General features: G+C 43.2%; 1 protein-coding gene across 1 annotated transcript in view; it reads right to left on the bottom strand.

The window, feature by feature from the left end:
- Positions 1-76: 76 nt before the first annotated feature.
- Positions 77-15,727, bottom strand: part of RFWD3 (ring finger and WD repeat domain 3) — a 27,681-nt gene continuing 12,030 nt past the window's right edge. The window contains exons 7-13 of the mRNA XM_019505809.1: positions 13,775-13,889; positions 8,057-8,285; positions 6,900-7,050; positions 4,333-4,509; positions 3,428-3,642; positions 2,747-2,964; positions 77-979 (exon numbers count right to left, since the gene is read on the bottom strand). Of these exons, the coding sequence (XP_019361354.1) occupies positions 836-979; positions 2,747-2,964; positions 3,428-3,642; positions 4,333-4,509; positions 6,900-7,050; positions 8,057-8,285; positions 13,775-13,889 (1,249 nt within the window). The 3' untranslated portion in view covers positions 77-835. The remainder of the gene's footprint in view (positions 980-2,746; positions 2,965-3,427; positions 3,643-4,332; positions 4,510-6,899; positions 7,051-8,056; positions 8,286-13,774; positions 13,890-15,727) is intronic.

Here is a 15,727-nt window from a genome sequence, read left to right as displayed (position 1 = left end):
AAAAAAAAAAAAAAAAAAAAAAAAAAAAAAAAAAAAAAAAAAAAATCGCTAACAGCCACAGCCAGTGAGGCCAAAAGGCCCTGAATTCTGTGGCAGGCCCCATGCACCAACTTTGGCTAGCCTGCTGGACCGGACAGAGGCTCCATGGGCCAGCTGCAGCCTACAGGCTGTATGCCCGACACCCTTGAGTTAGTGCATAGCAGCTGCTCTCTGGGAGCAGCAGCACTGCACCCCCACCCCACAAGCTGCAACCAGTATAAATTTCTCCACACCATAAGCTATGTTACAATTAACTTTTGTTCACAGCAAAATATAAAAAATTTTGGGAAAAATTCCAAATCATCTACCAGATGGTGGCCACACTATTATTCAGATTAATGCCACTTTCACACCCAGTTAGAACACTGGGATTCCAAGATCAAAAGAGTTTCAGGAGGTCTTTCAATTTTCATTCTTAGTCCCTATACTGTGCTGGAAGGGGATCTGCAACACAGGCTGAAAACCTCAGAAGAGAGCACTACATTGAAGTGGATTGCTAAATTTGACTGGAAATAGGGGAAAAAAAAATAACCTTGGGAATCAGCTGAAGAAAGAACAGACAAAAGTTAGGGTGGGAGAAGACAAAGCCTCCTGTGGTGGGACACAATGGTACTCGAAGGATCTGCAAGCACCAACATGCAGTGCCATGACAGTTCCAATCTTCTGTGAGTAGCACAGGTAGAAGGCAGAGTCCATGGCAGAGCTGCTACAGTGGGGCAGCAGACACTCTACTGAAGTAGTTGACCAGCAGCACATTTTGGAAAATCCTTCCTCTGGAGAGCTTATGGACTATTATTCATTCCCACTTGTAGATCTTCACCATCTTCTCAGTCAGAGTAGCTAGGAAGTTATTGCAGTTCACTTCAAAGGGGCAGATGTCCAACACAGGTAGGTCAGCTTGTAGTTTCTGCAGTAAGGTGCCACTACCAGCATCCCATAACTATGGAACACAAATGAAGGGTTAAAAGGCCACTAAGACATCTCTCTCAATCTTTTTTTTTCTTTCTTTTTGAATGGCAAGAAGCTGATTTCAGACAGAATGAACCTTTCTAGGCAGCATGGCTATTTCCCAGTCCTTCCCCAGTCTACGGAGACTCTGCCATTTCATTGCAAGCCATTAAACTCTGTGGAGGTCTGTTAGCCAAGTATGTAGATAGGTCTCACCTGACCTGAAACTGGACATGTTGTACAAAGAGCTGACAGCCAAAACAGCTCTTAGAAAACAATCCATCTAGAAGTCCTATGAACAGAAGGAGCAAGATTTTGAAGTGTCAAGTTATCAATGAACTCTGTCAAAATGGGCTGGTGCAGAAAAGAATAAGCAACCACTGCCTACTGTAATCAGAGAGAGGAAAAACAAAACCAAACTCTGTTAATCTATTGTTATTACACTGAGAATGACAGGAAAACCCTAACAAATTAGACAATTTATCTGTAGGGTAAGGGGCTGGATGGTTTAAGGGAGGCAGGTTACTGAAAAAGATTAAGGCCAAATTATTCAAAAGACGTCAGCAGCACAAGGCTGCTAAAAATAATAGCAGTCATTCTGAAAAAGGCTGAACATTGAACATTATCAATCCTGTTTTACATGGTAGAATGCATTACTTTCGGTTTTTAAAGACTGTTCTTAAATAAAGTCTTAACAGATCAATATTCCAGAGGCAAAGCTTAGCGTTTCCTACTAAGTGTACCATTCAAACACTTGGGGTTCTATTTTTTCACAAGTCTTCTAATTCTATTTAATAAATTATCTGCCCAAGATCTCCTCTCCTGACAAACACTGCCTCCTTATCAGAGGAAAGGAAGGAAAAGTGGGCACAGAACTATAAAACGTTCTTCTGGAACATATCATGTGCATGTTCATGACAAGACATTAAACATTAAGCATTAAACATAACAAATGTACTGAAACAAGTCTGGTTCAGTATAAGTCTATAATGCACCTAAAATGTGGATATATAATGTACTTGGGGAGGTTGGGGGGGAGGAGATAGGATGGAGGGATTTACAATAATTCTTCTATATTGGAATATGGATACTCTTTCTTTTGTAACTTGTTGGTTCAGATCCAGCCTGGGTTTAATAGTGATAAAAGCATTACCAATTATTGGCTCCTCAACCTATGCGAGGTAAGCTGGCAAGTTCTGATCCATGCCAAGCTGTACAGGATCTACAAAAACAATGGATGCATCAGCTGCTTTAGTAGATCCTGCGTCTATATGCAATGTAGCCAACTGTTATTTTGCGCTTCCAGTCAGTAGTGAACTGATAACCTACCATGTTGGTACTGCGTGTGGTACTGTAACTTGTTCAAAACATGGCATTTTGACTGGAGTAAGGTGATGTTAGAGTCTAACACAACTATTAGACAGCAAGGACTAGCTACCTACTTCCAATTAAATGAAGTTTTAAAGGACAGATTATTCCAACTTATGTAATGCTGGTTTGCACGCAAAATGTAGCAATTCCTGTAAGTTACCAGGAAATTACCAGCCCCAGAAGTAAAGTACACTACCATGCATATACACAGATGAATAGATGTGTTTATACGTGTATACATGCACACACACCCACCCCACACAGACAGCACTGATTCCCCTCAATGCAAAATTCTATTAAGTTGGAATAACAACATTTTAACTAGTTAGGTTTCCTTCCCAAGCACTTCAATAAAACCTTCCAGATCACATTAAAGAGAAGGACATACCATAGCAGAGTTTGACGCCTCATCACCAGCACACACCAAGATTCTGCCATTCTCCTCTGGACTCTGAAAGATGGCATTTTTGGTCAGCAGTTTGCAGGTGGGCCCAGCACTGAACGTTTGCACTGGGTGACATGAGCAGATGACGATATCAGAGGCATCTGTTAGAGGACTACAGGAAAGTTCCATCACCACGCAACGCAAGTAGGGGTTGTTCTTATCTGTGAAAGAAACCAAGTCATGTAGCAAAGTTTTCTCCAAAAGATGCCTATCCAAGAAAGGACCGTAGCTAAGCTGCAAAGAAGTGAATTCTGATGCAAGTCAAGATAGGGTAACCATAGAGAACAAACTTCCTGGGCAAGACGCACTGTTAAAAGCACAACAGATTTCCCATTTGCACCCTAACTTAGCAGGCTGTCTCCCCTCAACCGTACTTCTCTTGGCCTCATGCAGGCACACAAAACTCATTACTGTGGCCAAGGGCAAATATCACACTACAACACCTTCCAGACTTTCACTTCTGAAGAAAAGGAACACCATTTCCACCATGTTCTCAGTCCCTGAGGGCTAACATACCAGCAATCCACAGCTGCCTTGGAATTCCGGCACTGCACAGGGGCTTATATGGACAGGGACTTGTGACAGAAATAGAGCAGAGAGGGCATCCTATATGCAGCTACTTACTAGGCCTGTATGTTGCAAGGCAGTGCCGTGTGTTTATTTCAGTCTGGATATCAATGCAGCCCCCAGGCTCTACAGGCAGGTGGTGAGGCCAATAAGAGTTACTATCTTTCTGTTCCCAAAAGCAGGCTCCTTCTAAGGTGCCAGCTATAACTCCACCATAAGGTAGCGAGGCAGACGCCATGCGGGGTAGATAAGACAGTGACACCATGGGACACCTGAAAGGACAAAGAGCAAGAGACAGTAGCATTAGGCTATAGTAACACCAGCTTTCTGCTTCAACACAGTCAATCCACCCTCTTTCCACTTCCAATTTTGAAAGGGGGGAAGGGGACATTCTGATAATGGCTTGAGAATGAGGTCTAATTTAGATAAGTTAAAAGAAGTTTTTGATAAGCTTTAAGTAGTAATTATTATTATTATAATAAAGTGATCCCTTGACAGAGAAATCGAATTTAGCCGGTATAAGAATGATGGCATGAAGTTAAACGTGAATACAAGATTCCTACTAATATTTTTGGGACTCTTCAATAAAGTGTGACACCTGGGACTGCTCATCACTCTAATCCCCAGGGCCTAAGTAGGTTCTAGTACTCATTTATCAGTTTTGTCACAGTCCTCTGGTACCCAGTGCTAACATTAGCTTAGGATCTGGTATTTCTCCCTTATCCATGGCAACAGCAAAAAAAAATCCAGAAATGTAATAATTTTAGTGCATTTAATCCACTGTTCCTCTATCAAAAAAGTCATGTAAGGACCTTGTTCCCAAGACATAATGCATTCCAAAATTGTGGCAGCAATACAAGATGCTGCTTAAAACTATGCGATTATAATTTTCACCTGCACAGGAAGAAATGCTTAGCTTGCTAGCTGTTAGTGAACACCAGAGAGAAATCCTGAAACCATACCTATACTTCTGAGGGACTAATTCCTGGACATGAGACCGTGTATCCCTTAAATCATATACTAGGATAGAGCCATTGACTAGCCCAGCATAGATGTAGTTGGTATCATCAAGGCACCAACAGCAGCTCCAGACAGGACGGCCAGCATCGTATGTTTGAACCACCGTATTTGTTGTCAAGCTGTATGGTAAAACAAACAAACAAACAAACAAATAAAAATTAAAAAATGCTGATGATACAGATTTACTCGACAGGATAAAAGATTCAACAACAAACTTTGCATTAATCTCCCATTAAATATTTTGGCCATGAGAACATGAACAACTTGGTGCATGGGGCATTTTACTGCAGGTCAGCTACCTGCCCACATGCCTGCTCTTTCAAGGTAAATGCAAGCAGCTTATCCTTCAATAACAGTTGCTCACATTTCCTGAGAGGTAAGAGCAAACATAAGGGTACTAAAAGCAGCCAACATAGTAGGTTACAGTGTGAACATTAAAGTATGTGGTAACTGTTCCATACTCTTTATTTTCTCTTCGTGACAGAGTATAGTATTGTTTTGTAATATACCCATTTTTTAATAAACACAATGTTGTATGTTTTGGTATATCCAATGTCTTGTATACTGTTATATTCTGTGAAATAATAGATTAAATGTTGCTCTAAATTAGACCTGGGAGTGAAAGTGAGGCTCTAGACTACATGCCTCAGTTATTCCAGAATGCACCATCAAGAATACAAGGAACTAATGTTCAGATGAGGACCAACTGGAGCACCACTGGATTCAAGCCCCAGCACCTGGAGACTCCTGCAGTCTCTGGCACCTAGGAAAGAAGCCACCATGTGAGATGCTGGCTTGGAAAAATAAAGTAAAGCCTCCCAGAGAAAAAGGGGTGGGTGAGGCAAGGCAAGGCAGAGACAGAGTTGCAGGGAGGGGAGGGAGCCTAAAATTTGACAGACTGCAACCCTGGCTGAGTTTTAGCTTTAAGCACTGTGACCCAAGGACTGTGCTAACTGTACTGCAGTTAACTAATATTCTATTTTTGTTTAAGGTGAAGAGTTGCCTGCTTCACTGCAAAAACTTTGAGGTGCACTCTCTCCCTTTTAAGAGGTGAAGTCCCTTTCCAGTAGCAGAGTCAGAATGGGGCTGAGGTCCTGCAGCAGAGGGGCATGGAGAGCCAGGGGGTACAAGGACTAAAAGACCTGGTCCATGGAGACAGGGCTCAATCCCTCTGGAAGCCAGGTTTGGGATGGCTTCCAATAGACACAGTTAAGGCTAGAAAATTAAATTAATCTAATCTCTTAGAGAAGAATGGCTTTATTCAGTATGCAAACATGTATAAGTAAGAGCTGGAAGAAACCAAATCATATTACATCTTAAAGAACATAATCGGACTTTGACATGATCTGTATCCTCTACCACACAGTATTTCAGCTTGCCACATGCTCTTGATGAAGCATCCCTTTCTGAAAAAAATCCTCCTTAAATTTCAGATCTCTTCACTGATAGCAACTTCAGCTACTGTTCTAGGTCCTCCACCTTCTATTTTAGATCTGATTACACAGCATGTGTGTACACATCATCTACCAACTACTACTAATTCTCAAAGAATTCTTAATATATTTTAGCTGCGTTTTTCAGGCCCTAACATATTCCTTTAAGTCTGTCTATGCCCAGCTGCAGAGAAGCACTGGTCCTATCTCATGGATCAGTTCCAAGTAATTCTGCTTGTGCTCTATGTACTTCAGGTGAGTGTTAACATGCACCCTAATCACTAGTTTTGAACTACAACAGGGGTGTCGAAATCACTGACCTCTCAGGCCAGACCCAGACTGTAGGGCTTCCCACAGGCCAGATCCTAGTGCTGGAGATGGGTCAGGATAAGTGGCAGCAGCATTAAACACTGTGGGTTTCTGAGCCATGGGGATTAATGTTATTTGCTCCTCCACAACTGGCACATGTCCCCAAAAGGCTTCATACACCTGAATCTGGAAGTGGGACCAGCCCCTTCCATGAGCCCCACAGGTTGCATATGGCTCCATGGGTCAGATAGGCCTATGTGACCAATCTTTAGTGCCTCTGAATTAAACCAAGTATTTGGAGAAAGGGGAGTAAGCAGAATGGGAAGTAACTTTTGAGGGTTTTTACCCTCAACTCTCAGATCCATTCAGTCCTATGGACGCTCTTATACTCCACTCTTTACAGTACTACTGTATCTGGAAAAAATGGCAAGTCACGTTAGCAGATTAAGTTACATATGTCTCAACACTCAGCTTGTCTGCACTGGCTTCTTTCCAAGCTGTATCCCATGGGAAAATCTCACTCAAAGAAAGGTAGCATGAACAGATAGAAGCATGGTCCCTCCTCCATTCAAGTGACTAGGAAGTGAGAACAATTCTGTACAGTTTACCAACCAGAGCTCCCATCCTCCTCTGGAACTTGTGCATTACACTTTCATATTAGATTTAAAATACATTTCTTGGAAACAGGAAGAGCTGCTGCTCCAAAGCATGTGTATAGCCAAGCTAGAGGATATCACTACACCCCGCCATTCCCCAGTTCCACTCACCTGGTAAGTCTGAGTGTATGGTCCAAAGAAGCAGATAAGAGCAAGCCATGTGTCCGATTACTGAAAGCCAATCCCCGGATCTGCTTACTATGGATGGGGATGTATTGACTACTTCTCAGATTGGCAGCACTCATCATCTTTACCCCACAGCCTGTTATTGGAAAAGGATGCACCATATCCTGATAAACCACATAAGCATAAGGCACGACAACTGCATCAAATTAATATGGAACCTGAGCCTTTAACATGCAGCCTCACATCAGAGCTATAGTAACTGTGCTAATTAATGCTCACGTCAAGAAGAGAACACACAGGTTACATGCTGTTTTGGAAAACTCCTACAGAACACCACCCTCTTTGGGTATAATGTCTCTTGTTGCCAAGTGAGATGACTGTCACCATGTAGGAATCAAGATGAACTACAAAACTCTGTTCGGGAATGATTTAAAAATCTCAAGTCATTAAATGAATAAGATAAATTTGCAGTCTGCCATTCAGAGAACATCATGCACTTAGCTCTCAGGACAGCTATTTTACAAATGGGGAACTGGTACATGCACATGAAAGTCAAGCATCTTGTCCAATGTCCCCACAAAGTTCAAAGTGGAGCTGTGTCTACAATGCCCAGTCGTTTTTTCCCACTAAATAGCGCCATTTATCCACATGCACTTAAGTAAAAAATACACTTAAAAATGTGACAAATCTGGTCTTGTAACTGTAATTCAGGAACTTACATTTTCCTGTGAAAGACTGAAAGCCCTTGAGGGAGTCATAAAAATGCTTTATACACTTGTCCGCAGCTCCTGCAAGAGTCCTCTCAGCAAGAGGCACCACACAGATCCCTCCACTTTGGCAGGGAGGTGGCATTTCAGATCAAAGAGGCAAATTCAAGTGATCCCTTACTGGGACAGGAAATTCATAGCAGCCATCAAAAAAGGAAATTGATTCACTGGGCTAAAAACTCCACAGCTGAGCCCAGGTGAAATGGAGAGAAACTAATCTTATTAACAACAGTGTCTATACTTTATCATGTAGATGGATGAAGCTGAGGAAGAGTTAAAGAACAGAGCAGAGAACATATTTAACTTTAATGAAACCAGCAAATAAACCCCTTTGATTCAATCAATAAAATATAGAGCTGTTTATTGGCAACTTACCAGGAATAAGTGTAGACTGTGGAGAGGGCTGTGACACCACAAGACAACTCAATGAGTCACAGTAAGCCATGACCCTGCAGCTCCCAGACCGAGAAACCAAGAAGGCCTTTTCAAAGTGGTATTTGTGCTGGCTCTGGCTTGATGGGAGAGTACCTGGTAAATAGGAACGGGAGCTGCCAGGTTGCTGAGAAGTGCTAGTGTTATGCTGGGCCATCAGTGCTTTCAGCTCCTGGAAAAAAACACAGGACTTATGTGACATGGTGCCTGTGAATAGCAGACCTGTACTTGATTATCCAGAGGTTCCCTTTTAATCTCACATTCCAGGTTAATCGTGCCAAACTAACTGCCACATATTAGTCTCATAACTGAACTATGAACAAGACATCTTATTTAAAACCATTTTAAAACATCCTATAGCTCTGAGGTTAGAGGTGTTTCAAGAATTCATACTGAGGATAATCCAAATCTATTTACTCAAAGACTACACTGTTCTTTTAAATCCAAAGAACCATCAGAGATTCTAGTAATGACCTAATTTTGTAAGGATCCAAGACCTGTTCACTTCCCCCAAAATGTACAACTTGAATTGAAGAAATTCTTGACAACAAGAAAAAGAAAAACGAATAATCCATTTGGAATGATCTTTGTGGGGAAATGAAACTAAGTGAACATCTGTTAACCTCCAAAAGATGCGAAAAGGTATAGCAGTTTTTAAACAATTACAGCTGATGGGCATCCTTCCTGAAACAGCTACAGGTAATGACCACCAGAGCTGATCCCATAATGCATCTATAAATACCTAAATAGCAGAGTATCATTAGGGCCACGCAAAGCAAACTCAAAATCTTTCAATATTTCATAGATTTTATAGACAGTAGGGGCTGGAAGGGACTTTGTGAGATTATCGAGTCCAGCTCCCCTACCATAGACAGAAAGTCAGCTGGGATCAAGTGATCCCAGCAAGAAAAATATCCAGATGTTTTTTGAAAGAGTTCAGAGTAGGTGCTTGCACCACTTCTGGGGGGAGTCTGTTCCAGACCCTGGACACACACACTATAAAGAACTTTTTTCTTATGTCTAGTCTGAAATTGGCCTTCCTGGAGTTTATGGCCATTAGACCTTGTTATCCCTTGGGGAGCTCTGGTGAATAGCTGTTCTCCCAAGTCCTGATGTACCCTTTATATAATTGTAGGCTGCTACCAAGTCCCACCTGAGCCTTCTTTTCCAGACTGAAGAGTCCCAAATACCTCAGACTCTCCTCGTACAGCCTGCTCTCCAGGCCTTGGATCACACAGGTGGCTCTTGTCTGGATTCTCTCAACCTTTTCCACATCCCTCCGGAGCTGGGAGGCCCAAAACTGGATGCAGTATTCCAGTTGTGGCCTCACCCAGGCCAAGTAAAGCAGGAGGATGACATCCCTGGTTTTGCTTGAGATGCATCGGTAGATGCACACCAGAGTTTGGTTTGATTGTTATATCCTTGTTGATAGCCTCTCAATACAAAGATGACAGTCATCCAACAAATAGGGGAGAAAGTGAGTCAGGAGACATGGTGGGTGCCTGTCAGAGCCAGGCATGGGGCACAGTGTGCCCCAGACACAGGGACTTCCCCCTGTCAGGCACAGCTTTCCTAAGCTCTGCCTTGGTTTGCTTCCATGTGGGAGCAGAGAGGAATTTCTCCCTCCCCTTCTCTGTGTGGTGGGGCTCAGACCAGTGCCAGGTGGGGGGGAAGCCCCTGAGGCAAGGGCATCCTACACCCCACACATGACTGTGGGAGCAGACACCCAGCACAGGTCTCCTGACCCCCTCTTTTCCTGGTCCCCACCATGCAGAGAAGTGGAGGGCAAAATTCCCCTGTCCCACATGGAAGCAGAGCAAGACAGGGTCAGGAGACCCTGCATCAGGTTGGGGAAGGCCCTGCCCCACACCCAGCCATGGGGGCAGGAACCCTTCCCTCTTCCAGCCTCACCCCACTCAGCTCACATCCTAGCAAAGCCTTGGCTAGGATGGTATAGTTGGGGCTGATCCTGCTTTAAGCAGGGGGTTGGACTAGATGACCTTCTGAGGTCCCTCCCAACCCTAAATTTGTACAATTCGATGATTTTGCATGGTGCAAACTGAAAAGATGAGCAAGAGCAGTGTGAAGAGACCCCACACGTAGCAAAGAAAATTTCTGTCACAGATCAACTGAAGCAGTTTCCTGCCAGTACTCTTCGTGCAGAGGGTGGCAAGTTCTTCTGCTCCTCATGTAATGTGGCCCTGGATCTGGTGAGAAAATATAGTATCGATCATTTAGAGTCAAAGTACACCAGAAGAGAAAGCTGCTTCAGAGGCTGAAGGACAGGGCATGTGACCAACCACCATGTCCTCGATGTTCAAAAAACAAAACAAAACACTGAAAGCAGCCTGGCAAGGAGAGGCTTGCTCTGGTCAAAGCATTCACAGCTGCAAGTATCCCTCTCTGCAGAAGCCTGACCACCTGGTCCTGAGACAGTACTTGCAGGACAATTTGTCAGATGGGGGAAGTATTCTAACAGCTAACAGGCTTCAGGAAGCATATCTTCCACAGGTGATAGCTTTACTCGTGCAGTCCACAACAGATGTACTGGTAGAATTTGACCCCATTTCCATGGTGGCTGATGAAGCCACAGAAAGTCAGGACAACTACATGCTGCATATTTTATTTGCAGGTGAGAGCTGGATAGCAATAACCTGCCTATTTTTCAGACAGAGCCAGTCCACCTCAAGGCTGCCAGTTTTTCAACAGTTGCAAAGGCAATCATGCAAGCTGTTTTCATCTATAGCTTAGATTTCAACAAGATCTTCGCCTTCCTTTCTGACAATGCCAGGTACATTCACAAGGCTTCCATCAAAGTGCTCAGGGAGCAATGCCCAACTCTGTACATGTCACCTGAGCATTCTGTCATTGGTGTTACATCTGGTGCACACAGTTCCATGATATGTCCTGCCTGAAGAAAGTCTTCAAACACTGTCCTGTCCGTAAGCTCTGGTACAGGAAGTCCATTGCCAATCAGTGTGAGGAACCACATGCTACTGTTCCACTACCACCAGTCTGCTCACAGTTCAATGCCACCCAGTACCATGCTGAACACATCCAGTACTACAGGCAGTTTGTGGCCAAAGAGCTGGACATTACACCAGGCATGCAGTGCATGCTCCAGCTAAGGAATCTGTTAGAGAAGAGAGACATTAAAGCGCAGGTGGCCTTTGTGGAAGAAAACCCCACAACATTCACGGAACTCATCACCGGGTTTGAGGGTTTGCAGCCTTGTATCCACCAAGCTCACAACAAAGTGATGGGACTTATTAAGCTGGGCTGAAGCCAGAACATTATCATAGGAACTTTCCAAGTCTCAACAAGAAAACCAGCAGAGAAGGGAGGTTTTCAGGCAGTAGCTGCCAAGCTGTACTGATATTATAGATATGATACCTCCAATCTACCACATTCAGGCAACTGGCTGCTTTGTGCTTAGGGCAGTGCAATTTTTTTTTTTTTTTTTTTTTTTAACCAGAACCATATGGCTCTGCTGAGCTTTGATGCTCAGCTGTTCAAGTCCATTCCTGGGTGGGGGAAACAGCACGAACAGTAATATCCCACTTATCTAAGCAGTGTCAAAGAGTGTCAGCTGCCTGTGAACATAACTATTCTGGGACTCTGTTCCCAGGCTACACAGTCTGACAAAACAGTGCCTTAAAGTTCCCACAAATTCAGTGGATGTGAAGTGCATTCTCTCTGTCTATGGCCAAGTGTTCACTCCACAGAGACAGACTATGTTTCCAGGAAATTTCAGGAGCTGCTCCGTGTTCACTTTCAGTCATTAACATGGATTTTGCAGCAGTAGACTTTGCCTGAGGATCAGCATTCCATAAAAGTTAGCACTTAATACAAGCTGTTGTTTAATAAAGTTTATTTATTATGGTTTTGTGAAGAATTCTTAGTGGTGAACTTTACTTAAAACTTGTTTTTTAGTACATAGTGAGCTTTACTTTCTTAAAACAGCTGAAGAACAGCCTGTGTACTGCTGTTCAGTGGTAATCAGCCTCATGGCAGGCTCACTCAGGCCTACCCTGGAAAATGCCTGAAACTGGCTTGGGTGAGCCTGTGCACACATGCTGCAGGTTGGCCACCTCTGTACAGAATTTGTTCCCAAGGGAAACCAGATCTATCAGAAACAAAAGGCTATCACACAGTTAAGAGAGACCAGTAACTTGTTCAACTGAAATAGTCACTCAAGTGTTTGTACTGAAAGTCACTACGTATTCAAGATTAGTAGTATAAACGTTTAGAATTAAAAGGATGTGTTACACTTGGAAAACAGCAAAACAGCAATGAATCTAGAAAAACAGACAAGGCTCAACAAGATTTTTTTTTTTTTTTTTTTACCTTATTTGTATTTACATTAAAGACCATGTACAAGAGTTACTTAGCATAAAAAGAATGCTGGGCATGGACACACAGGTTTACTCTCCCCACAATCATTCTTCCCAGGGGGTGCTTGTACACGTGACAGGGGTTTAGTCCTTCAGAGTTATATTACATGCTTCCTAAATTGAAGCAGTGAGTTTTTAATTGACACGGTGGGTTTTACTTTTCCGTCACTGTATACACGTCATTGTCCTGGTGGTCACAGGCACCGGGTGAAGGCAGAAGCAGCAAGGGGCCCGACGTCAGCAGTTGAGATGCTGTTTGTGAACACTAAAAGATCACAGATGCCCTTGGCAGAAGAAAGGCAAAACACAGACTGGACAGAAGGGGAAAGAACAGGGCTGGGCAAAATATAGCCCATGGGCCGCATGCAGCTTGCCAGGCCATTCTATCCGGCCTGCAGGGCCCCTAAAAATGTAGTAAATTAATATTTATTTGCTCCTGTCTGCCTGTCAAAGACAACAGGAGCCAGGGGCAGTAGAACCCAGAGGAACCAGCAGCAGGAGGCAGGAATCTAGCCCTGCCCCACCTTCAGCCATTTCCCTGATTCCTGCCCCCACCCTGCTCCAGCACCACGTGGCTGCATCGGGGGACCCAGAGCATGGTCATGCTGGTAGAGGGGGGGGTGTGTGTTTGCAGGGTGACTACCACATGCACCCCCCCCTCACACTGCCATACACGCAGACCCCCACATCCACTGACACACCCCAGTCACCCTTCCCCCACATCCCTCCACAAACCCCACACCCTCCACATATCCACACACCCATATGCTCATTTACTCCGCATACCCACATGTTCACAGCCCCCCACAAACCTATACCTACCCCCTCACAATATACAAGTGTAAGACTTCATTTTAAGTTACTGTGCAATCACCTCTGTGTACACTATACAAACACATGTGAATCAGGACAAAAATATTTTTTGAAATCAAATTAATGTATGTTGTAGATGTTCGCTTTTTAGAACATAATTTGGTATTTTTCTGACTCTTGAGATGGCAAAACCCCTTGCTGAAAGGAGTACTTCCAGGGGCAAGGAGAGGGACTTCTGGTGGCAAAGGTCAGGGGTTAGAGGGAGGGACCCAGTCACAAGATAATGACCAGGGTGTAGGGCATCTGTCAAGGGGCGGGGCTACCCATGCAGCCCTTGACAGCTTGCCAAAACTCAGTAAGTGGCCCTTCACCCAAAATAACTGCCCACCCCTGGGAAATAGTCTATCATTAAAACAAAACATAACAAAACAAAAACCACAACAGCTGAATTTACCTGGACTTGCTTGCGAAGTTTACTACACTCATCAGTCAAGACCTGAAGCTGCAGACGGCTCTGGGCAGATTCCAGTTCTGCCTGTCTCCTCAGCACTTGCTCTTTTTCTAAAGAGCTGAAGAGGAGGAAGAAGCAACAATCATTATTACTGGAGACTACTCAGGATGCTCTGAGTTGCAGCTCTACTGATTTAATATCACAGCCATGCTCAGATAAACTTAAAATCTGAGTTTCACTACACCCCATGTAGTATCCTTACACTCTCCGTTTCCTTGTGTTGCCCACTGGCAGCCAAAATGTATATTCATCTATTTCTCCTTTAGTTGGCTTCCCCCCCGCCAGACAAATTACTAAAGATAAAAGCAGAAGTCCTTGCTATGCTCCCAATGATGCCTAAGTGCAATTGTGATTTATCTAGTGTCTCACTCCAACATTATTTTTAAAAACAAGTCCAATCGTCTCCACCAACCTCAAACTACATATGAAGACAGGCCTCAGGTGTTTGTGCACTTTCACTAACCACAATTCTGCGGGACCCAGCTATAATCAAGGGGATGCTTTCATATTATTTGTATTGTATAAAAAGCAAAATAATTGCTTTCGATTTTATTAGCAAGCACTGATGGAAAGACAGTTTACATTACACAATGCATACGGTTGGCTATATCTATAATCAATTATTACATGGATGACTGCATTACCTGTGTGTCTAAAAGTTGAAGACAGACTTTACTGACTTTGAACGCAAGCTTAAAAATTAATGCAAACCATATGTGAATGGGGTAAAAAGTTAAGGCAGTGTGTGTTATCTTAACTTAGGACTGCTTAACTACATAAAATTAAATTCTCTGCTTATCTGCAATGGATTGTAACAAGCCCTACATCAGGTAGTGACAAGTCAGTTAAAAGACACTGCTCACCATGATAAAATTCTTTCCCAGTCCACTTTTTTTTTTTTTGAGTAACAAACAGCATAATGATGGAAGGTTATATTATGAGGTGCTGAGGTCTCCCTATGACATGTATATTTCAAATATTGCCCAAGCTGAGAGAAGACTCTGCTGGCAGTGTGCTGTGAGAAATAGTCTATGGAGGGTGCAATGAAGTTCTGCTCAGCAGCACTGAGAAGGGAACTCAGAAAAGGACTAGGGATTTAAAAAAAACTTCTGAAATCTTTAATTGATTTGTTACAATATTTATAGCAGTGTCTCATAGATTTTACATCACACAGAGAAATCAGTAACCAGTTTCATCCTGTTTTTTGGTTTCTCATTTTTGAAATCATTTCTCATTTTGAAATCAAATTTTCCAGTTTAGTTTTCAAGTCAGCCATGCTCACAGCTCCTCTATGTCTTGTCAAACAAGATTGGATTTAATGCATGTGCAAAAAGATGCTGACATTAAAACCAAACCAGCTACCCTCTTTCCTGATCATTAGGGATCCTGGTCTTCTCTGTTTAAAAATTAAAATTCAGAGAATTTGTGATTTTTTTTAAATGAAAAAGAAAAAAATTAGCAAATTCTGATTAAAAAAACTCTAAAACTGAATTTTTCCATGATTAAAGTGAAACTCCATTATATATATAGGTATCACCTAAACACTGTTTTATTGATGTAAGTCTCACGACTGCCTGTATGACTCAACTGTTTCCTGAAAACTGCATCTTAAGTTGAAATGCCATAACTCAGAACCAATTTTCCCATAGGAATAATATAAATGGGGGATTCGTTCCTTTATGATGCTTGATACAGCTGTGTTCAGCTGGCAAGTCTGTTGTGGTGGAAGGGGAGGGGGAAGGGAAGAGGTATGGGGGGCAGATCAAGTTCCCCATGCTGAGGAAGGGGCTGAGGCAACTTGCTAGTCTGGTGGCTCGCTCTCTGAGAGGGCATGGCGGGGTGGGGAGGGCCTTCCCCCATCTGTGTGGGGCAGGGTGGGCGGGGCCAGGGCTGCAC

The sequence above is a fragment of the Gavialis gangeticus genome, unplaced genomic scaffold (genome assembly GCF_001723915.1).
Source record: "Gavialis gangeticus isolate Ggan-Ray unplaced genomic scaffold, GavGan_comp1, whole genome shotgun sequence".
Lineage (NCBI taxonomy): Eukaryota > Metazoa > Chordata > Crocodylia > Gavialidae > Gavialis > Gavialis gangeticus.
The sequence above is the reverse complement of the archived record's forward strand: the minus strand, read 5'-3'. Positions and strand labels throughout refer to the sequence as shown.